Genomic DNA, 23,427 nt, shown 5'->3' on the forward strand with positions numbered 1-23,427 from the left:
TGCATGATTTACGATTTAGATATATCCAAACCGGATGTTCTGAGTTTTCCAAATCATTCTGGAGTTCAGACTAATTGGTCTACCAAGACAACTGGGCTCGATACCAAGCCAATAGCAACCCGACAACTGGGCTCGATACACAGTCAATAGTAACCCATGGGGTTCATAAATGCCCTTAGAGGCCATGTGCACACCCATCTAGCCACGATATTGTTGATTCTTTTTAAATAAATGTAAGCTCACAAACGAATATTGCAAGAAAAGCTTGCAAAATTGTATGGTCTCATACAATATTTGTATAAGAATGTGGTATTTTCGCATATGCCCAGTTCTTATACAGGTTTTGTTAGGTTCTTATACAGTATTGTTAGAAAATCTAACACTCACTGGTTGGGTGCATGATTTACGATTTAAATATGTCCGAACCGGATGTTCTAAGTTCTCCAAATCATTCTTAAGTTAAGATACTATCTATACATGTCCATAGCAGACATGCGCATGATTTATGATTTAGATATGTCCAAGCCGGATATTCTGAGTTTTCCAAATCATTCTGGAGCTCAGACGAATTGGTCTACCAAGATAACTTGGCTCGATATCATGCCAATATGACAGGTCCTTAGAGGCCATGTGCATGATTTACTATCTAGATACATCCAAACCGGATGTTCTAAGTTCTCCCAATCTTTCTCAAGCTAAGACCAATTGATCTGCCATGTCAACTGAGCTCAATACAAAGTCAATAGGAATGCATGCCCTCAGAGCCCATGTGCATGGTTCACGATTTCGATATGTCCAAACAGCATGTTCTGAGTTCTCCAAATAATTCCGGAGTTCAGACGACTTGCTCTACCAAGACAACAAGGCCCGATATAAGGCCAATAGAAACTAATGGTGTCCATACAGGCCCGTAAAGGCCACGTGAGTAATTTACTATCTAGATATATCCAAACCGGATGTTTGTATTGCTCCAAATCATTCAGGAGTTCAGACGAATTGGTCTACCAAGACAACTGAGCTCGATACCAAGCCAATAGCAACCCGAGGTGACCACAGAGGTCCTTAGATGCCATGCGCATGTTTCACGTTCTTACGATATGTCCAAACTGGATATCCTAAGTTCTAAAATCAATCTGAAGTCTAAACCATTTTATCTTTCAAGTCAACTGTTGTTGGTACAAATCCATTGTGTCTATACTGGCGCTCTGAGACAATGTGTGAGGTTTACGATTTATATCTGTCCAAATAGATATTTCAAAAACGAATGTTCTAAATATTTCAAATCACTCATGAGCTCAGATGAATTGGTCTACAAAGTCAACTCGGCACAAAACCGATAGAAACCTATCATATCAAGGCTACTATCGGCCATGCTTACAATTTACGACTTATGCTCGTCTAAATATGACGTGTGAGCTCTGAGATACATTTTCAAATCATAATTTTCGACATAATGTACATATTCACATCTGAGTTTTCAGAACACTGGTGGGCTTTTGGATTTGATCGGCATAAAATGTGTAGCAGATAATTTTGGCTTCACAGATGTTTGGTTGAGGAAATTCATTTGATTATTTACGGCTTTTTTTTACATTTACGTAGCTTGAGCCTAAAACAATCCCTTTCTTAACTCATAACGGTCTTCCACGCAAATAAAAAAAAATCAGTTTTAACGTGTTTTAAAAATCCACAATATGTGTTTCAGAAAAAAAAAACCTTTAAAAAATCGATAAATTTGAGGTTTTATACGATTTTTCTGAAACGTCATTGAATTTATGAAATATCGCTTAGCCATCAAAACGTCAAAAACACACAAAAAATGAGTTGTGCCAGTATTGCATGAAACCGTCGATATCGATATGTTGTTTCTCAAACAAATAAAAAAATTCCAAACATTCCCGAACAAAAATGTTTGTTGTATTTTTTTGCCAGAATACGTATTATTGGGCGAGGATTCAAAATATATGAGAAATCACATGTTGGCCAAAACACAAACGGTTCATTTGGAAAATACTTTCATTGTTGTTGCGTTTCATCACACCCAATATATTTATTACTAGCAAAATTCTAGATCTGTCAAAAAAGATCTTTATACAGGTCTTATAACAGGCTCTTGTTTGAGTTGATATCACTTTTAGCGTCAAGATGATGTACGTTGTTTTTTGCGGTACATACATCTTGCCATTGTCAGGAAATTTTAAAAAGGGACTACAGTTCTCATTGAAGCTCTGATGTTAGAAGAACAAATACCAATACGGTAGCACAGTTCAACAGAACCATAATACCGCATTGAAAAAATGCTGGTAGTATAGGCGATCGCTCTACACAGTAATGATGCGTCAACAAGGGACACGGCAGGTATTTCCGTCCATCGTCGTAGGGGCTGAAACTAACGAAAGCAACGTTCATTTGCTAGAACTCCACTATAGCAGAATGTTTCTCCTGAGCTTACGATTTGGTACGGATGAGTTTGATGAAAAAGTGTCTTTTTTTATTGGTTGGCTTGATATCGAGTCTATTTGTCTTGGTAGACCAACTCGTCCGAACTCCAGAAAGATTTGGAGAACTTAGAACATCCTGTTTGGACATATCTAGATCGTAAAACATGCGCATGGCCTCTATGGGCATATATGGACACTAGAGTGATTCAAATTTTGACTTTTTTGTCCCCCGATGCTTAAACGATTGCATTTGCCTTTTTATTAACTCTCCCAAATTTTTAGCTAATTTGGATGTAAATTGAGTGAGCACGCGCGGTTTGAAGTTTGTATGAAAATTACTATGAAAACAGTAGCATTCATGGAAAACCGTTCCCCGTTTGAGCTCTAAAAACATATGAGTACATCGGCAACATAAGAAATTTTACAAGGAAACAAGCCGTCTTTGTTGCGAAACGATTTGATGCTTGCAAGAAAAGTTATTAAGGAAAAACTGAATCGTGGAAAATTCAATTTAACACGTAAAAGAATAACATCAATATCAATAATGAGCATTTTTGTTTTCTTCATAATTTTGCTTCCAAACGAGAAATCGCTTCGCAACAACTGCCATTCAACTTGAGAAGTATTCTGTGTAGGCAATGTGTTGATTATATATAAATAGTTCATGGGCCACCTTACGGAACGGTCTTCCACATAAGGTTTAGTTTTCACAGTAATTTCCATACAAACTTCAAATAACGTGTGCACAGTCAAATTCCATCCAAAATTGCTAAAAATTTAGGAGGATTATTAAAACGGCAAATGCAATCGTTTAAGCATCGGGGAGCTAAAAAGTCAAAATTTGAATCACTCTAATGGACACCATGGCTTGCTATTGGCTTTGTATTGATCCCAGTTGACTTGGTAGACCAATTGGTTCGAACTCAAGAAAGATTTAGAGAGCTTAGAACATCTGGTTTAGACATATGCAGATCATAAATCATGCACATGGCTTCTAAGAGCCTGTATGAGTTGTTATTGGCTTGATGAGCCAATGACTTCCTTGGTAGAAAAATTCGTCCGAACTCCAGAAAGATTCGGAACTAAGAAAATCCTGTTTGGACATATCTAGATCGTAAATTATGCGGATGGCCTCTAAGGGGCTGTATGGGCAGCATGGGTTGCTATTGGTTGCGTACCAAGCGTAATTGACCTGGTAGACCAAGGCTCTGAAATCCAGAATGGTTTGGAAAACCTAGAACATCGTGTGCAATTTTCGTCGATATAAAAATGGCTAACTGACGATTACAGGATGGGTAGTTTCGGAGGATTTAAGAGCTGATGATTATTTTTGTATATAAACCTATATAAACATTTGAATTTGGCTGAGAAATGCCTGGGATATTGCTAAGTCAAATCCGGGTCAACACCGATCCGAACACCGTAAGTTGGAGTTTTTATTAGCACTCTAGGAAGGTTAAATGTTGCTGAAATTCCATTACTTCTTGAAATGGTTTTACCCAGGAATGCATAACAAATTGACAAACGATATTCCGGTTCTTCAGCTTTATAGCTCGCATATTTATTCTATCAAGAACATAATTTACGTATCCTTGATGATCAGTTACAACTCAATAAAATCATTCTAAAGATTGGCTGGTGATGTGAACAAATGAATGCCCGTCTTTTTCAATGACTACTGTCGACAAGGCGATTTTATTAGTTGTTGACGAGTTTGAAATATTGTGAATGGTAAAAAGTATAAACACGACATAAATGATTACGTTTCAAAGGCTTGAACGAGAATTAAGTTAATTTATTAGTCATTTCAACGTAGCTCACGACCAGACTGTGTGACATCCGTCCTAGTTGAGGTTTGAAATGAATGAAACAAATCAGAGAGAAAAACTTTCTACGCTGTTTACTACACTTCGCAGGGTACACCGCACGCGCTAGAAAGTTACGATTACTACTGTCACCGCATCGCGTCGGTACACCGCTTCCTGCGCATTTAGCACGCAATCTTCACGCTCTAGCTCGCTTGGTTTTCTGACACTCGACAGTCTAATTTATAGTGCACTTTCATCTATAAATACGCGTAACGTTTTCTGTTGCTTAATTAATTTTGGGGACTTGCGAATTTTCCATCCTTTCTTGCATCGTTCTAAGCCGGTTGGAAAACTGTTCTCAGGTTAGACAAAACAAGCGTCACTAGAGATGCTCATTATCTTGACTAAAATATTACAGGGCCCATAATGGGTGATTCTTATTCATTGTTACTCAGGCAAAAATATTTTTAGGCCATGTCTGGATGGTGTTAGTTGTAATAACTGAGTCTCAGTTGTGCTGTGTTTGGGCATGTCTGGTCGGAAACGTTGTCCCTTATCTTACCTGAACTAAACAAGCCAAAAACTTCGTCAGTTGAATACAGTCTAGTCCCTATCGATGAATTGTCTTTCGTTTAACGTTTTTTCCTTTAGACTTGATTAAAGTCATTTTTCATTTTCCACCTCAAAAATCAAACTTATGGCACGTTCTTTCGAGTACACTCGGTTCACAAATCATACAGCGCTGGATTTACTACTCTGGCCAGAACCCTTTTTACCAAGCAGCTTACCTTTCGCTAAAACGCCATTCCATTATCCAACCATATCTTAACTGCACCCTCATAATCGTAAAGTTTTCCACCTTGTAAACGCCTGGATTTTCTACGAGCAGAAACCTCCCGCCAAGACCACGAAACGACATGCGAGTTTCTATACTCACACGGCACTCAGTAACCAGAATTCCCTGCCCCCATTCCACCAGCCAGCAGCCATCGAACTGCTGGTTGTCGTGATTTGTTCTGCAATTTAGCTATGCGAAATGCTCAGTCGCCGGGGTGCCTCCCTCAGAAAATTTAACGATGGTTGCCCGGAATGTGTGTCGCTGGTGATCTGGATTCGGGAGGGGGCCGTCTTAAGTCTTTCCGTCACTGATGGCGTGGCCGTTAACGTTACTAGGTTTTGGGGGGTGATTTAGTTTCTGAAACTTTTGAGAACTCAACTTAATTGATGTATATTCGTAAATGACTTTCAGATAATTTATTGTACCACACATTGGAAATGTGCTTTTAATATTGCCCCGATAGTTACGCCAGTGGTTTAAAAATACAATTTGTCGGGCGGCAAACACGTGTCGTGGCAGCAAGAGGTTAAACATTTCTGTTCCTTGGGAAATCAGACCCCTTCTTACGTGCGGGTGATAGTTTCTAGGGTGCCGTTCCATTACCAGGTGACTGAAGGTGGGAATATTTGAGGGTGAGAAACAACTTAAGAAATTGTTTTAAAGGTCATCAAAAGTTTTACGCGAACCAGCTGCGAGCGGTAACTAGGATAGTTGGATGCTTGTGCAAAGTGGTAGGTATCTGAATCCACTCAGTCAGTGATTGCCTTCGACGGACGGCGGCGCCGCACTAGTCGAGGGACAAATTCTGTACGGTCTGACTGAGGTGGAAAGTGTTAAAAACAAGTTCGCAGAATGGACCGTGTCGAAAGAGTTTTAATTGCTGTTCGACGCTGTCTATCGCTGTTTGACGGGCAAAGCGTTTAGATGGTTTGGAGTGGGGGAATAAAAATGGCTATGTGACGACATGACGCCCTGGATGCTAGGCAGATGAGGGTAGTGTCGAAGAATTTCAATTGACATTCTTGGGAAGGATTCCACCGATCTGTTGACGGGTTAGATTATTTGCTTTGCGGAAGGGTGCCATCGGAGGTTGACAGCGACGACGTGAAATGTAATTAAAGTTGAGTCGAGTTTGTAAATTGGAATCTTAAAATTCAATAAAGCGTACCATTGGAGAGCCATATATAGGTGAAGGCCGCAGAACCAATGAAAATTAGTTTCTGTGGTTTTAGGATGACATGTGATTTTTTTTTTCATTTCCCTCTGCATTCAATCCACTTTTGAAATGATTCACACATTTTTTTGAAATGGCATCGAGTAAACGCGGTTCGAATTATATTTGAAGAAATCTACATTATTATTTTTTTATATTTTTGTTATAGAGAGCCAGCGTGGTATGTAGAGCTAGAGAAAAAGTAGTCCGATGCTCTATTAAACCTGTACATAACACACTAAAAAATCAGCTTAAAATACCATTTACTCCAAACGCAAGTGTGTAAATTCTCACATCGCAATCCGCCATTCATTCTGACCATCCTTTCGGTTGTTTATTGACAACGAGGTCACGTATGATTGCCCGTAGCCAGCATCCCATCCAACTCGCGATCCCCGACTACTGTCAAATGCGACGAACGACTCTTGATGTCGGTGTTGCATTGGCGCTTCTGTGGTTCGTGCCCTAATGACAGTCAGTCGGCTTGCATTCGATTTCCATTTATGTCCAATCAGAGGCTGATGCATGCGGACTTCTTTATTTCGTCCTATCCTGGCAGGTTCACATGTTAATGTACGTTTTTTGCCTTTCTCGTACACCAAGGTTTAACGAAAAGGCTATATATTCACTCGAAAGACAATTTTTGATATAATGCTCGGAAACCCATAGTGTTGTATACCAATCGAATCTGCTCGATTAATTGTGATGGTATATGTCTGTGTGTGTGTATGTACGTGCGCAAAAAAAAACTCACTCATGTTTTAGGAACTTATCTTGAGCCGATTTGCTTGCAACAAGTTGCATTCGACGACATACATTTCCGATTGTTTCCTATTGTAAATTGGTCAGATCGCACTTTGTGATAAAAAATATGGCCAAAATATGATTTTTATTTAAAAAACCCAGATTAATCCACCTAGCGGTGATGGTGCCTTTCTCGACCTTCGTAAAATGTGTGTGCTTGAAAAAAGATGAGCTAGTGGCTAGGAGTAAAAAAGACAAATTTCTTTGTCCGTTCTATGAAAATCAGATTATTTATGGCAAAGTTGAAAACCGAAAATCATATTTTGTCCCATTTCCGGATGTCGCAACTGCATCGCGAGTGGTGCCCGACTATGGCACAGTTGCGCACTACTCGCGATGCAGTTGCAACATCCGGAAATGCGAGAAAATGCGATTTCGCGGGACCTCGGTTCGGTTTTCAGCTTGATCTACAATATGCTAATAAGAATTTCGACATTTTTGTTTCCTTTTCCAATCTTTTTGACGTACATAACCCTGTTTTATTTCACCCAGTCATATATTTTAAGGATATCACTTTTGGATGTTAGTTTAACTGAAGCTCCGACTATACAAAAGGAAAACGAAAATGTCATTCCCATCACGCGAGCGGAGGGCAATATTTGTTATGATATAAATCTCATGACCGTCTTTCTGCCAAACTCCCGTATGAAGTGGGAGAGACAGAGACATCATCTCAGTTCGTCGAGCTGAATCGATTGGTATGTAACACTATGGGTCTCCAGGCCTTCTGTAAAAGTTTGGTTTTTGGAGCGAACATACAGCCTTTTCGTATAAAAAGGCTAAAATGGTGTTTCGGCCATAACTTCCGATCCCATAGTTCGATCTAGCCAATTTTCAATAGGAAACAATGGGACAGGATTCTGCGTCGAATGCAACTTGTTTCGTGTGAATCGATTAAGGTTAGGTGTCCGAAAAATAGGTGACATTTTTTGTGATTTTTATGAAAAAAGGTATTTTGGTCATAACTTCCAATCCCATAGTCCGACCTGTCCAATTTTTAATAGGAAACAATGGGAAAGGATTTTGCGTCGAATGCAATTTGTTGCGAGCAAATCGGTTGAGAATAAGTGCCTGAAAAATGAGTGACATTTCTTACGCAATATTTTCGTATGAATTTGTATTTTGGCCATAACTCTCGATCCCATAGTCTGATCTGGCCAATTTCAAATAGGAAATAATGGGACAGGATTCTGCGTCGAATGCAACTTGTTGCGAGCAAATCGGTTGAGGATAAGTGTCCGAAAATGAGTGACATTTTTTACGCGATTTTTTTGTATGAATTTGTATTTTGGCCATAACTTTCGATCCCATAGTCCGATCTGGCCAATTTCAAATAGGAAACAATAGGACAGGATTCTGCGTCGAATGCAACTTGTTGCGAGCAAATCGGTTGAGGATAAGTGCCCGAAAAATGAGTAAAAAGTTTTACACGATTTTTTCGTATGATTTTGTATTTTGGCCAAAACTTTTGATCCCATAATCCGATCGGGCCAATTTCAAATAGGAAACAATGGGACAGGATTCTGCGTCGCATGCAACTTGTTGCGAGCAAATCGGTTGAGAATAAGTGCCCGAAAAATGAGTGACATTTTTTACACGATTTTTTCGTATGATTTTGTGTTTTGGCCATAACTTTTGATCCCATAGTCCGATCTGGTCAATTTCAAATAGGAAACAATGGGACACGATTCTGCGTCGAATTCAACTTGTTGCGAGCAAATCGGTTGAGGATAAGTGCCCGAAAAATGAGTGACATTTTTTACGCGATTTTTTCGTATGATTTTGTATTTTGGCCATAACTTTCGATCCCATAGTCCGATCTGGCCAATTTCAAATAGGAAACAATGGGACAGGATTCTGCGTCGAATGCAACTTGTTGCGAGCAAATCGGTTGAGGATAAGTGCCCGAAAAATGAGTGACATTTTTTACGCGATTTTTTCAAATGAATTTGTATTTTGGCCATAACTCTCGATCCCATAGTCCGATCGGGCCAATTTCAAATAGGAAACAATGGGACAGGATTCTGCGTCGAATGCAACTTGTTGCGAGCAAATCAGTTGAGGATAAGTGCCCGAAAAATGAGTGACATTTTGTTGAGTAGTTTTGCACACACACACACACATACACACACACACACACACACACACACACACACACACAGACATCACCTCGATTCGTCGAACTGAGTCGATTGGTATATAACACTATGGGTCTCCGGGCCTTCTATAAAAAGTTTGTTTTTGGAGCGATCATATAGCCTTTACCGTATACTTAGTATACGAGAAAGGCAATACCGTATACTTAGTATACGAGAAAGGCAAAAACACGTCGAGAAAATCTCATTCAAACTTTTTAGAGTTGTTATTGCACGAGAAAGGCACAAAAGCCGCTAGGTGAATCAATCATGTTTTTTTTTAAATTCTGCGACGCCATCCATTGATCACCGATTGTTGTTTTTGCGAGCTACCATCGAGGTTTATCCCGTCCAATGTTTATATTTGAATGCAATCTCGGCCAGAGGCTGGGGTATGACTCCTGTTGGTGTCACTTTTTGTATACAATCGATTTTTCTGTCGTTAAAAATGGACTGCGAATGGATGGCAGTTCCCTGAATCTTTTAAAGGAGTGGTGTTTTCCATCAACTTTGTATGCACTTTAGCCCTGTCAAAATTTTGTATATGTATATCGTTTACATACCATTAACTGCGTTTCTGACTGCGATCTGAGAGAGTGGATCATAACTCGGAGTAATCACAAGTGCACCGTTGAAGAATGTCATGATGAGGCGAGTTCGACATGCGGTTGCGATTGAAAAAATAAACCCAATGCAATGGTATGCTAAATATGGCAGTTGAACAGAAAAGTGCATTAATCTGTCGGATCGAGTTGCGCGCACAATGCATTAAAATGTGGTCGCAGACGTTGTGGTTATGGATAGGATACTTTATACACAGGTTAATCCGTCAAGTCATGTTTATTAAAAGCCGTACTTTATATCTTTTCCTTAAATGGTTGACATATGATGATCATATCGACAGACATTAGAAAAATAATGATGCCATGTTTTTTCCAATTCATTTTCATTGTTTGAGATATGTTTAAAATGCGCAACAGAAGATGTTCGGATTGCTTGAGAAACTAGTCCTTGTAATCACCGTCTTCTTTAACAGTTGATCAAAGCTGTAATTTCAATTTATTCTATGAGCATGATGAACTCTTAACTAAAGTCTCAACTACTTACAATTTAGTTTTGAAATCGCTTTCCTCTCACTAATGGACCGTATTTCGTTGATTATGCTATAAATTCCAGTTCAGCACAGTAGAAACTCTAAATTCATATAAGTTTAAGTTAGTTTAAGTAGCTAGTCTATATCTTGGTGTAGGGAAAAGAAATAATTGTTCAGAACTTACTGTAAAATAATCGTGCACATCCACTATTTTTGCAAATTTAATCTAACCTGCTTGACAGTCTCGTACCTAATTTATTTAGATTTAAGTTAGTTTTAAGTAGGACTTTTTGATTAATTTATGTAGACTTACTTGTACAGTGAACGTTTTAATTATTTTTTAACAAACTAGCTTTTATTTAGGAATTTTTACAATATTTTAAAGAGTTTAAAGTTTCACACAATATGATTTCCACGTTGGATAGATAATCATCTGTTTTGTTTTGATCCTAATGACCTTACCATCATATTTCTTCCCATTCGTACTTCGCCGTATTGCTAGATACAGCAGATTGTCCACTCTACTCACTGTGCGACAGACACTGCGTTGCCATATCTACAGGTTTACCGCAACATGCCCCGCCCCGTGAACCTGGTCCGATGCTTCCGGTCCAGCGTCACTTTCATTGATTTCGAACACCGCAAGTTTCGCTGTCGCCCGCTTCAAAATACCACTGTTGGTACGTACCCAGGCTTGACGTACTCTGCCATCTCCAGAAACTATTGGTTCCTCTACTATTCCGCGTACCCAACTCTTCCGCTTGTCTCCATCTACAATATACACCAAATCGCCTTTTTTCAAATTTGTCGCTTCACCAAACCACTTAGTACGCTGATTGATTGATGGAACATACTCTTTGATCCATCTTTTCCACATCTCATCTGCTATCTGCTGCGATCGCTGATAGGAATCCCGCAAAGCTGCCGCTGTGTTGGTAGGAAAGGTGTTGAACCTTGGTTCATTCGGTGTAACTCCACGAAGAAAATGATTTGGGCTGATAGCCTCAGAATGATCTGATTCATTTGTGACGTAGGTCAGCGGTCGACTGTTGATGATATCCCCAGCTTCAGTAATTGCAGTCGTCAGAATTTCATCTGTCAGTCTCTTCCCATCATCTATGGTCTTCAGAACATCTTTCGTTGAACGAACTAGTCTCTCCCAGACTCCCCCCATATGGGGAGATGCGGGAGGGTTGAAATTCCATTTCAACCGGGCTGATGTTAATTCTCCTGCGCAATTCTCGTTGATGTTGCGTACTTCGTTGACCAGCTCCCTACTCGCCCCCTTAAAATTTGTACCATTATCCGAGAATACTTCTAACGGCGGGCCACGACGACAGATGAAGCGAGTTATTGCCATCATACACGACTGCGTTGTCAATGAGTGCGCTACTTCAAGGTGTACTGCCCTGACTACCAGACAAGTGAATAACACAATCCACCTCTTTTCACTTCGCCGCCCAGATGTTACCGCCAACGGTCCGAAATAATCGATGCCCACGAAGCAGAATGGCCGAAGATAAGGAGTTAATCTTTGCACCGGTAATGCAGCCATTCGAGGAGACCGCGGACGACTCTTTGCTATTTTACACTGCACACATTCTCTTGCCACTTTGGATACGACGCTGCCTACCTGAGCAATCATGAAACGTTGCCGCAACTCGTTCTTCACCGTTTCTCTGTACCCATGTCCATACCGCTCGTGATAGTGTTGGACAATTTTTAATGTAACGGCATGGTCTTTAGGTAGTATTATTGGAAACCGCAAGTCAAATGGTAGGAATTCGGCAGGTCCCGCTCGACCTTCCATGCGTAACAGCCCTGCTTCATCTATAAGTGGAGTTAATTTGTACAAATAGCTTGATTTTTCAACTTCCAACCATTCTCCAGCCGGAAGCTTAGAATTTTTCATTAGAATTTTCAACTCGTTGCTAAATGCGTCCGCTTGTGCCATTCGCATCAAACAGATTTCCGCCTGCTCGTACTCTTCTTGCTTCAATGGCATTCGCGTTTTCGGATGATTGGTCGGAATAATCCTTTGCGCTTGATTTTCCGTAGGTCTCAGCGTATCTAATGGTGCGCCACGTATCTTTTTTCTGCAATTTGAAACAAAGCGAAACACACAGGCCATTGTTCGCACCAGAATAGTCCATTTCGAAATCCTATTTATTGCTATTACAGGTGTTGGTAGGTGCACGTCGTGAACAAATAGGTGCGCTTTCAGCTCCGCGTCTGTGCCTGGTTGTGGTAACTTCTGTTTCGGCCAATCTTCTTCGGGTAAATGCAGGAATCCCGGCCCGGTGAACCAGCTGCTAGTTGAATTTATTTCCGGATCTTTTGTCCACTTAGTCAGCTGATCTGCAACGTTCATTCTGGTCGGGACCCAACGCCACTCGGACAAATTTGTTCGCGTAAGAATTTCGCCGATACGAAGACCAACAAACTCTTTATACTTGCGTTGATCCGACCTTATCCACGAGAGCACAGTCGTAGAGTCTGTCCAGAAAAACTGCTGATTGATCACCAACGAATGACTATCTTTCACTACTGAAGCCACTCTGGCTCCAAGAACTGCCGCTTGCAACTCAAGTCGTGGGACTGACATCGGCTTCAACGGTGCTACTTTCACTCGACTCGATACTAGTACACACTTAACGCATCCGTCCACTACAGCGCGGAAATATGCCGCGCAACCATATGCGCCTTTGCTAGCGTCGGACACAATGTGCAGCTGCAAGTTCTCAACTTGATCCATTGTAGCATTTCCGAAATAACTCCGAGGAATTCTGATCGTTTCTATCATTGGCAGTACCTTCGTCCAGCGAATCCATTTCTGGAATGACACATCATCAATTTCTTCATCCCAATCACATCCGGTTCTCCATAAATCTTGGATCAACATGCGCCCAAACACAGTAAACGGAGAAAGCAAGCCTTGCGGATCGAACATTGCCATAACACAACTTAATACGATCCTTTTTGTAGGTATTTCCATTCCATGTAGAACTGCTTGGTATCCCTCTCGTCCGGCGGTGGAAAACAGGAAAACGTCCTCTTTCGGGTCCCACACAATACCCAGAACACGCTCGGTATGCGTATTCTTGTCTCTATTGAAGTGAACAGCAGGATTCAGCTTTTCTTCACCCATTGCGTCAAGGAACTGCACGGAGTTGGAAACCCAGTTCCTGATGTGGAATCCTCCACGGGAGTGTATAAGCTTCACCTGGTTTGCCAGCGTTATTGCTTCGTCGACTGAGTCGACACTGTCATAATAATCGTCCACATAATGTTTGTTCACAACTGCAGACGAAGCACTAGGAAACTCCTTAGAAAAATCAGCTGCGTTCAAGTTTTTTATAAATTGCGCTGAACAGGGGGAGCAGCTAGCCCCGAACGTAGCCACGTCCATGACGTATATACTCGGAGCATCCGCAGGATTAAACCGGAACAGGAACCGCAGAGCTTGCTTATCTGCCTCTCGTATGCGCAACTGATGGTACATTTCTTGGATGTCTCCGCCAAATGCAATTCGATATTGTCGAAACTGATTGAGCACCGATGGCAGGGACTTCAGCATATCCGGTCCCTTTAGTAATTCAGTGTTTAGGGAAACTCCATTTACCGTGGCAGCTGCATCCCACACCAGACGGACTTTGTTTGGTTTCCGAGGATTTAGCACTACATTCAACGGAAGGTACCAAATTTCGTTTTTCTTGGTGTTAGCCAACTCCTCCTCTGTAGCTTTATGCGCGTAGTCCTTAGCTAAGTACTCAACTATTTGTTGATGGACGTTTTGTTTGAGTTTAGGATTATTTTCAAGTTTTCTCTCCAGCGCCTTCATTCGTCGAATCGCCATAGGATAACTGTCTGAAACTGTCTTTCGTCTTCACGCCAGAGCAAACCCGTCTCGAATTTATCGCCTATTCGTATTGTTGTTGCTTGAAGAATTTCACGCGCTCGTTGGTTTTCAGCAGATTCTGGTGCTGTCATACAAGCAGTACCGGTGTCCTCGAGTAAATATTGCGTTCGCAACATTTCAAATAGTTCTTCGTTACTCCTCGGTTCAACAGAATGCACGTTAACATAGCTTTCCGCTACACCCAGAGTAGTATTTCCTGGGCCGTAGATAGTCCACCCAAGTTTTGATCTAACGGCAATCGGTTGGTCAGGCTCACCTATTCGAGATTCTATAGGAGCAAATAAATCTAGATTGTCCAACCCTATTATGATACGAGGTTCCTCTGCGGCATAATTAATTATCGGTAGATCTCTTAAATGAGAGTATCGATCTGCGATTTCCTCGTAATGCATGGCTTGTTTTGGCAGCTTCAGCATTGCTACCGTGCGCGCGTCCTTCAACGATAGTATCTCGCGTGATCCTCTTACCGAGACTTTAAGATCCACCCTTTGGGATTGATTCTCGAAGCGCTTGACGTTGCCTGTCCAAGTTACTTCTAACGGTTCGCGAATTCCTTGCACGTTAAGTTCGTTAACCACAAACTCCTCCACGAGTGTAGAGGACGACCCTTCGTCCAAAAAGGCCAAAACATCCATAGCGTAGTTTCGATAGTGTAGAGTAATCGGTACCATACGGAAAATTACGGCACGATTTAATCGTCCGTGAGTGTGGCATTCAATATTTAATAACTGCACAGCTCTTTCCGCTCGATGCAGTAGTGGATGGTGTTGACCGAGACAACCGGCGACATTACAGCGAACTTTAAAATTGCATCGGCTTTTGCCGTGATTATTCAAGCACAATGAGCAAAGTTTATGTTGCTCAATCGTCTTCAGCCGATCCATAATGCTAAGCTTCTTGAAGTCATCACAGAATCGTAGCTTGTGGTCTGTCCGTTTGCAAACCCAGCATGGCTTTAGTTCCTTAATTTCTTTCGAATTAGTCGTTTTGCTCGATGTAGCACCATGCACGTGGATGAATTCCTTTTTCTTCGGCTTGTCTTTACCAACGTATGAAATTTCGTTCATACCGAAGGCAGTGAACTCTGCAACTTCCGAAACATCAGAAACAATGCTGTTCGTAAAGTCAGTAAAACTCGTAGCGGCGTTCCTCTTTGTCCCGTTTATAGCGCACCCATTCCAGTTTGTAGTTTGGTGGAAGTTTATCCACCAGCTCGTTAACCAGCATTGGATTGTTGAGATGATCCGACAAGTGAGCAGCTTCGAGGTGGTCACAAAGCTGTTTAACCGTGATGCCAAACTGAAGAAATGACTCTAAGCGATCCGCTTTCGGAGCTTGTGCGCTGCGTACCTTAGTCAACAACGTCTTAAGTAGCTTCTCAGGTTTCCCGAAGAGACGCCGCAAATCATCGATAACATCCGGAATGGACTCCGGAAGCACAAGACGACTCCTTACCGCTTCAAGTGCGCTACCTTGCAGACTGTCTTGTAGCCGCTTGAGATTATCCAAGTTTGAGAACCCGCATGCTTGCGTGGTATACTCATAGCTACTAATGAAGATAGGCCACATTTCTGGTTCACCCTTAAAGACGGGTAAGTTTTTCGAGAGAGCTTGTCGAGCTGCGATCTGTTCCTTCGACAATTTAGTGGCGCACGGGAGATACTTTTCCACCAACGGCAGTTGTTTCGTCACTTTCAACGGAACCTTTTTTGGCATAGATTGCTGCTTCTTCGCCGGCATTTTTTTCTCCGGTGGTTGGCGTTTCCCCATCGGCAGCTGATGCTTCTTTTTGTCGCCGGTTAGCAGACGCGCAAGCAGTTCTCGTTCCTCCCGCGATAGCTGAAAATTGTCTGGCTCGTCTTCGTCGCTTTCTTCATCTCCGCTTTCTTCATTTGTATATTCTTCAGATTCTGCCGAATCGACTTCATCTTGAAGGTGAGAGACGTTCCTTGAGAAAACTTGCTTCGATGAACCCGCTATCGGTTCATCTAGTGTCGTAGTGGGTAGCTTCTCAGTCGTTTGCTTCTTCAGCCAGAAGTTCACCTTTTTCTCAAAGGACATCTCCTTTTCCTCCTTAGTATCGCCGGCCACGCTCTCACGATCGGCAACGGAAACTGCTTTTTTTGCTTCTTGGAACTCCTCATACATCTTCTTGCGTCGGTCTTGGAAATCCGCTTCCTCAGCCAACTCTTTCTCCAACATCTCACGTTCTTCACGCAACTGCTGCTCTTTCAGCTCTCGTGCTTGTTGAAGTTGCTTTTCGCGAAAGTCTCTCTCCATCTGACGCCGTTTCTCTTGCAGGGCTTTTTCCAATTCTAATTGTTTTTCCCGAAGGATCATTTCCTCAGCCAACGCTTTTTCCTTTTCCCGCTGCTCTTTTTGCAGCTTTTTAAGGGAGTCTTCCAACACTCCGTCGCCCTCTGAAGCCGATGCGATGGATCCTCCATCACTCTTCGAAACAGTTGACTTCTTTGTCACGTTTTTGCTGGTTTTCCTTGGCTTTGGCACTAACAGCGTACTAGCGCACTTCGTACAACTCCAATCTTCCTCTTTCACCTCCGCCGTAACTCCAGCACACGAATAGTGGGCCCAAAGCTCACATTTATCGCACTGCACCATGTCGCAGATCTTGTTCGGAGCGTTGCACATAAGGCAATCTCTCTTCTCAGAGTCCATCGTTTGAGGCATAAATTCTTTGATTTATGTTCGGATTGCTTGAGAAACTAGTCCTTGTAATCACCGTCTTCTTTAACAGTTGATCAAAGCTGTAATTTCAATTTATTCTATGAGCATGATGAACTCTTAACTAAAGTCTCGACTACTTACAATTTAGTTTTGAAATCGCTTTCCTCTCACTAATGGACCGTATTTCGTTGATTATGCTATAAATTCCAGTTCAGCACAGTAGAAACTCTAAATTCATATAAGTTTAAGTTAGTTTAAGTAGCTAGTCTATATCTTGGTGTAGGGAAAAGAAATAATTGTTCAGAACTTACTGTAAAATAATCGTGCACATCCACTATTTTTGCAAATTTAATCTAACCTGCTTGACAGTCTCGTACCTAATTTATTTAGATTTAAGTTAGTTTTAAGTAGGACTTTTTGATTAATTTATGTAGACTTACTTGTACAGTGAACGTTTTAATTATTTTTTAACAAACTAGCTTTTATTTAGGAATTTTTACAATATTTTAAAGAGTTTAAAGTTTCACACAATATGATTTCCACGTTGGATAGATAATCATCTGTTTTGTTTTGATCCTAATGACCTTACCATCATATTTCTTCCCATTCGTACTTCGCCGTATTGCTAGATACAGCAGATTGTCCACTCTACTCACTGTGCGACAGACACTGCGTTGCCATATCTACAGGTTTACCGCAACAGAAGATGTAGAAGAAAATAAGATAAGTATCATTCGAGAAATGTAAATCATTCATATTCACCACTACATATTCCTTATGCTGTGCTCGCCTGGGCATGGAGATGTCACATGCTTTTGCCAGTAAAGCGGTCTACTCCTCACCAGTCCAGTCTAGCGTTGTAACCTCCCAGCGCTTGGCTTTTGCGAGTAGCTCGGGATCAAACTGCAATGTCCTGCATCCGAAATCAACAGAGCTAGTCTGCTTTGCCATGCCATGAATGATATAGTTAATACAGAAGCGAACATCTTGATGGTCGCTAGATGTATACCCCTTTCCAAGCCTCCAAACGTTACGTCGATATGGTTTTTACATCTTGATCCTCAAAACGTCGATGCATGGTTATCTCATCGTTCAAAAGAGCTACCTTTCACCTTGCTAGGGTTTCTAACAGGATTTTACCGCTGGTATTTGTGAAACTAGGTCTTAAGGCCGGTTATGCCTCTCCACCGGAGGGGTGTTTGTTAACTCCGCCATCGGAGTTGATCAAACATTTTGCTGTAGCCTGGCGAGCTTTATGTCTCTCAGCTCAACACTTCCGGCATAGTTTTCTACGATCCATTAAAGGCTAAAGAACTTATGCTCATAATCGTACCATTTAAAACAGGCCTGAACTGCCTATGATTGCATTATAATTGTAACATTTGCATTTTTGTTGATTTTGTAAATTATGACATGTAAGTAATAGAATTGAGGCTTTGGTCCGATTCGCGAATTAAAATAAAACTTAACTCAAAAGTGACAGTTCGGAAATTATGAAATCTCCCGCTCATAAGAATGGCTGGTGCCACCCAGCAAGACCAACAAAACATCTATCAAAAATGATTCAACATCTGTCAAAAGTAATGTTGCTCTGCGAGCAGGGTTATTTGAAAATTATTGAACTGTCATTTTTAAGTTTAATTTGATTTTAATTCGCGAATCGGACCAAAGCCTAAGTGTTTCCTGTTGCTGATGTAACCAGATTTCACTGTCCTGGATGATTCACTGCATCGACCAGGTCACCGGTTTCGGTAATTTCATCTAGCACTTTGCACTGAATTACCTCTACTGGGTATAAGGCTCTGACCTGATCGCCATCACCAAGTTCATCTTCTGTTAACTTTTTGCCTTTCTCGTACAACAAAGTTGTACCGAAAGGCTATCATTTCACTCTGAAAACGAACTTTTTACAGGAACATCTGATAGTAAAGCTTCTTATACCATTCGACTCAGTTTGATGAATCGAGGTGATGTCTGTGTGTGTGTATGTATGTGTCTGTATGGTCACTTTTTCAACCTCAAAAACTCACACGATTTTCATGTACTTAGACTCAACTGATTTTATCGCAACAAGTTGCATTCCGCAGAGCCACTCTTCTAATTACTTGCTATTTAATTTCATCAAGATTAATTAATGCGTTCGCAGCTGACAAGGAAAATGGTTTAGGCAGTTTTCCATTTTTTTCCCATATAATCGGGACTACGAGCATTGAGCTGCTATAATATAAATTACGTTCGCTCGATGGGTTAGAAACCTCGCTACGGCTATATCGAAAACGCTAACGCAACGAGTAAAGCTTTTCAAAGCTTGCAATGTGGAACGTGTTGACCACGAAAACTAGTCGACGAACAACGTACGCGCTTTTAAGTGTAGAGCCGACTCGATGATGTTTATTGCCATTACACGCACAGCTGAAAGTATGCTCTTTTCGGCAGAAATACACTCTTTTGCGGAAGAATGGGACTACCCACAAAAGGAGTAAAATTTGATGCATAAAAAGGATAAGTTTTACACACTTTTTCTGTTTTTATGCATAAATGTTAATCATTTGTGAATAAAAGATAGTCATAATTGTGCATAATATTTATTCCTTTTTATGTGTAGTCCCATTCTCCCACGAAAGAGCGTACTTTGAAGTCATAATTGAATACTTTATAGTCAAAAGAGCATACTTCAAAGTCTTTTGTGTGTAAACTTTTTTAGCAGTGTATACTTTATCGGAGCATTCGCACCAACACAGTTGTAAGTTCCATCGTTAGCAACAGAAATTGCACTCGATAACGACACGATTAACTGCTGGTTCGTACGCTCGAGGCCATGGTGGTGTTTGCGTTTGTTTTGTGTCATACATTGGAAGGGGAAACTGAGGGGTTTCATTGATGCTTCAACATGCTGTTTGGTTTGGGTGGTGTGGAGTAATGGTGAAGTTTGGGTGATTTCAAGGGCAAATTTAAATATAGTTTTCGTTATATAAATTTCCATACCTTAGTATTTATTTTCATTGATGTATTATGCTTATTTTACAGAAAAACAAAATTGCCAACATTTTTGGTAGATAGGAATTGAAAAAAAAAACGAAGTTACCACCTTCAGTATATCTTGATTTATTCGAGAAAGGCATCGTCACCGCTAGGTGGATTAATTTGGGTTTTGTTTACACGTAACAACTCTTCCGCGGAGCATCACACTTCAGGACGAGAACAATCTCACTCTTCTGCGTTCTACGGATGCGTCTGCGAATCTTCCTCAAAGATAGCGAGCTTCTCTAAAGCTCACATGACCTTCAAGACCTCGGCATTGCTGCTTTGATGACCTTCGTCAGAGGAGTCCCATCAGTTTTTTTTCGTCCAGGAGCGCATCATCTGACTTGTGCCACCTTGCCAGAATCAAATCGATCACATCTGCATAAGCCAAAAACAGATTCTGAACTTTATTGCTGTGCTAATCAAACGTTATATGATTATCACGTCTCATCATCGTATATTCATTAGCACATTCGTCTCAGAAGGATGGATAGTCCACGCCAACTAGAGTATATCACAGTCCATTCGTTGAAGAACTACGGACCCTTGTTGCAGATATTCTGGAATATGGCAGCGTTGAACAACGATGGACTGCAAATAATAACGTATACACCGGCAACGAAGGAGTGAAAGCCGCTGCAACCGGAGAATATATCTTACGATATCTTACGGCGGTAAAAGTGAATGCAAGGGTGCCCATAAAAGTGTGACACCCGAAACTGGCGAGGCATTATGATAATTTGTACCATTCTCAAAGTTCTTTGCAAAGTGATCCGAATCTGGGTTCAGAAAAAGTTCGATGTGACTCTTCGGTGGTAGCATTCTAGATTCCTTGTTGGAAGATCTGGTGTGGATCATAACGTCATGTCAATATCAAAGGATTCCTTTATCTATTTGTCGTTGACTATGGAGAGGATTTCAACAGCTTCATCACTAGAGTATGTGGAGCGCTCAAAATTGCAAGGAAAATCCTGAGAAAATCGTCGGCTGTACTATATGAGGCCTTCTTGAGCAGAGTGTTGTACAACGGACTCTTAACCGATTTCATGATGATCGTACTTAAAAAGTTTATGTTAAACGTCATCAGATTGTATTCAGATAGTATTCAGTGGAGAATGTAATTGTTTTTTTTTAGCATAGAACTCAACCGTTGGTGATTCTTGTAACTGTATGGCCGAAAGTAACTGGAATTCTGGAACGGAAATGGAGCTGAGTCAATAGAAGATTTTATGTGATGTCACATAAGATGCCATAGTGCACTTTGCACATTGTGCGGCCAGCATAATGAGATGCTCAGAGAAGTCAAGATAGCTTCCGAGTTACAAAACGTCTAGTATGATTGAATGAAGAGCTCAATTATGCCGAATGCATCAGCTACCGCCGCCTACAGTTTTTTGGCATCACGCTGGCACCAGTTTTTTTTTAAACGTCGCCACGTTGTTTAATATTTGTCGTCGCCTCTATTATTTTTTTCGCCGATTGTAGAAGTTGAACCGTTGAATTTCAGTAGAAATTTCCCATTGATATTCCCAAAACAATCCATTGAAACTCCTAAGAATTTTTCGTGAAAATACCAACAATTTTCATCGAAATTCATTTCCGTAAAAACTAAGAAGATGGAAATTCCGAAGAATCCAAAAAATCATTTGAAGCTCAGAAAATATTTCTGAAATAAAAATCGAAGAAAATTCAAAGAATTTCTGGTTGAAATCAAATTATTAAACCGGGAAGGGCCGAAAGCCATTTGGCTCAAGGTTGTTTGTCGAATATGCCATTTTGAACGAAACGATCGTCTGCTAAACAGGGCTTTTTGGCCGGGAATGTCATTTGGCCGAAAAAGCCGTTTGACAGAAATGGTCATTCGACTGAACTGGTCGTTCTGCAGAAAAAGCTTTTTGGCCATATTGGTTAATACCGTTAGGCCGAACGAATTGACATTTTTGGTCATATGGCTGGATATTTGCTGGACAAAATGACATTTTCTGCTGTATGACCCGTCCGGGCTAATGACATTTGCGGCCCCTTTCTACCAAAGAACTATTTCAGCCAAACAGTATTTTGCCTATTCCATGCCCATTTATAATTTAATTATGGTACTTAATCGGCTATTTCAGATCAACCGTAAACCGTAAAATTTCAGCAAAACGTAAATTTTCGGCCACAGGACCTGTTCAACCAAACGACTTTTTGGTTAAATTACCAGTACGGCCGTATGTCCTTTTCGGCCCTATGTTGCTTTTGTCAAATGGAATTTTCGACCAAACTATGGTTGCAAGATTTTCAGGCTTTCCCCAGTTAGAGGTGTGCGCTGCGGATAGCTTTTTGGCACGCCACCGCCGACATTTTTGCGCGCTGTCATTTAAAATTTGTCACGTCGCACAGTGGCGGCCCCCATACAAATGCCGGAATTATTTTGAAAGCTAAATTCATGTTGAGGTTAGAATTTATATCCAACATATACTATGCTACTCGAGGCTACTTATCTCAGACCTTATCTGAAGCATTAACAGCGTCCACATCCTAGCATTGAAACAGTTTCCAGCTTTGGAGCAGCTATGAACAACTCACCACACTAGTCACCGGAAAGTAGACCAAAAATAGATTTCAATACATGATACCAGATCGTTCCGAATGGTTCCCGAAAAAACTTTATTCAAATTTTCTTTTTCCATACAAATTTGTTCGGGAGATACTGCATTAACTTCAACAAGTCATCAAAAATTAAATTTACAAGCTACAATAATCAAATTTTGGAATCAATTCATTTAATACATGTGTGAAATTTAAAAAAATACGAGTTTCGCGGAACGAACGAAACTTTTTTTGAGGTTTTGTCCGGGTTTCCGCCATTGTGCGTCGTTGATCTATAATTTTCCACGCCAATTCAAATTTAAAGAAGTCCACAGAATTTTCCGTAGTAATTCCTTAGATTCAGTGGAATTTCCGTAGTCCTTCCCGATTGAATCTCACAATCTAACGTTGAAACTCCTGAGAATTTTTCGCGCAAAAAACAATAATTTCCTTATAAATTGCATAAAATAATCGTTTGGCAGGAAAAGCCATTTTGGAGTAATGGACAGTAGGCCAGAGTAGGCCGAAAGCGTCGTTCGGATGATCATTTTCCCAAAAAAGGCGTTTGGCCGGATGCTTCATTTTACGGAAAATGCCGTTTGTCCGAACTGTTGTTTTGCAGAAAGGACATTTTCGGGATAAATGGCTCCGTCTGCATCCCAGCAAATTTCGAACCACTTCTGGTATTTCCAAAGGATTTCCAGTGTAAATTCAAAGAATTTCTGATTGAAACAAATCTTTTGAGCTGGAAAGAGCCGAAAGCCATTTGGATAAAGGTTGTTTTGCCGAATATGTCATTTTGACCGAAATGGTCGTCTGGTAGAAAGGGCTTTTTGGTCGGAAATGTTGTCTGGCCGAAAAATACGTTTGACGGAAATGGTCATTCGACTGAACTG

The 23,427-nt window shown here is 40.9% G+C and overlaps 2 protein-coding genes across 3 annotated transcripts in view; one reads left to right on the forward strand and one right to left on the reverse strand.

Annotated features, from left to right (window-relative positions):
• LOC134212359 (lutropin-choriogonadotropic hormone receptor) overlaps window positions 1-23,427 on the forward strand; it is a 505,979-nt gene that overhangs the window by 90,298 nt on the left and 392,254 nt on the right. The gene's annotated exons all lie outside the window — the stretch shown is intronic.
• On the reverse strand, window positions 10,398-12,268 carry LOC134216493 (uncharacterized). Of its 2 annotated transcripts, none has more exons than XM_062695365.1 (2): window positions 11,187-12,268; window positions 10,398-11,103 (listed from the first exon to the last, which is right to left on the reverse strand). In XM_062695365.1, exons 1-2 carry the CDS (start codon window positions 12,242-12,244, stop codon window positions 10,956-10,958), a joined length of 1,206 nt encoding a protein of 401 aa, XP_062551349.1. In that variant the 5' UTR covers window positions 12,245-12,268; the 3' UTR covers window positions 10,398-10,955. The 2 variants fall into 2 exon arrangements, 1 of the variants encoding a protein (XP_062551349.1); XR_009980694.1 differs by having other exon boundaries at window positions 10,561-10,582; window positions 10,646-12,268.

This window comes from Armigeres subalbatus, chromosome 2 (genome assembly GCF_024139115.2).
Source record: "Armigeres subalbatus isolate Guangzhou_Male chromosome 2, GZ_Asu_2, whole genome shotgun sequence".
Taxonomy (NCBI): Eukaryota; Metazoa; Arthropoda; class Insecta; order Diptera; family Culicidae; genus Armigeres; species Armigeres subalbatus.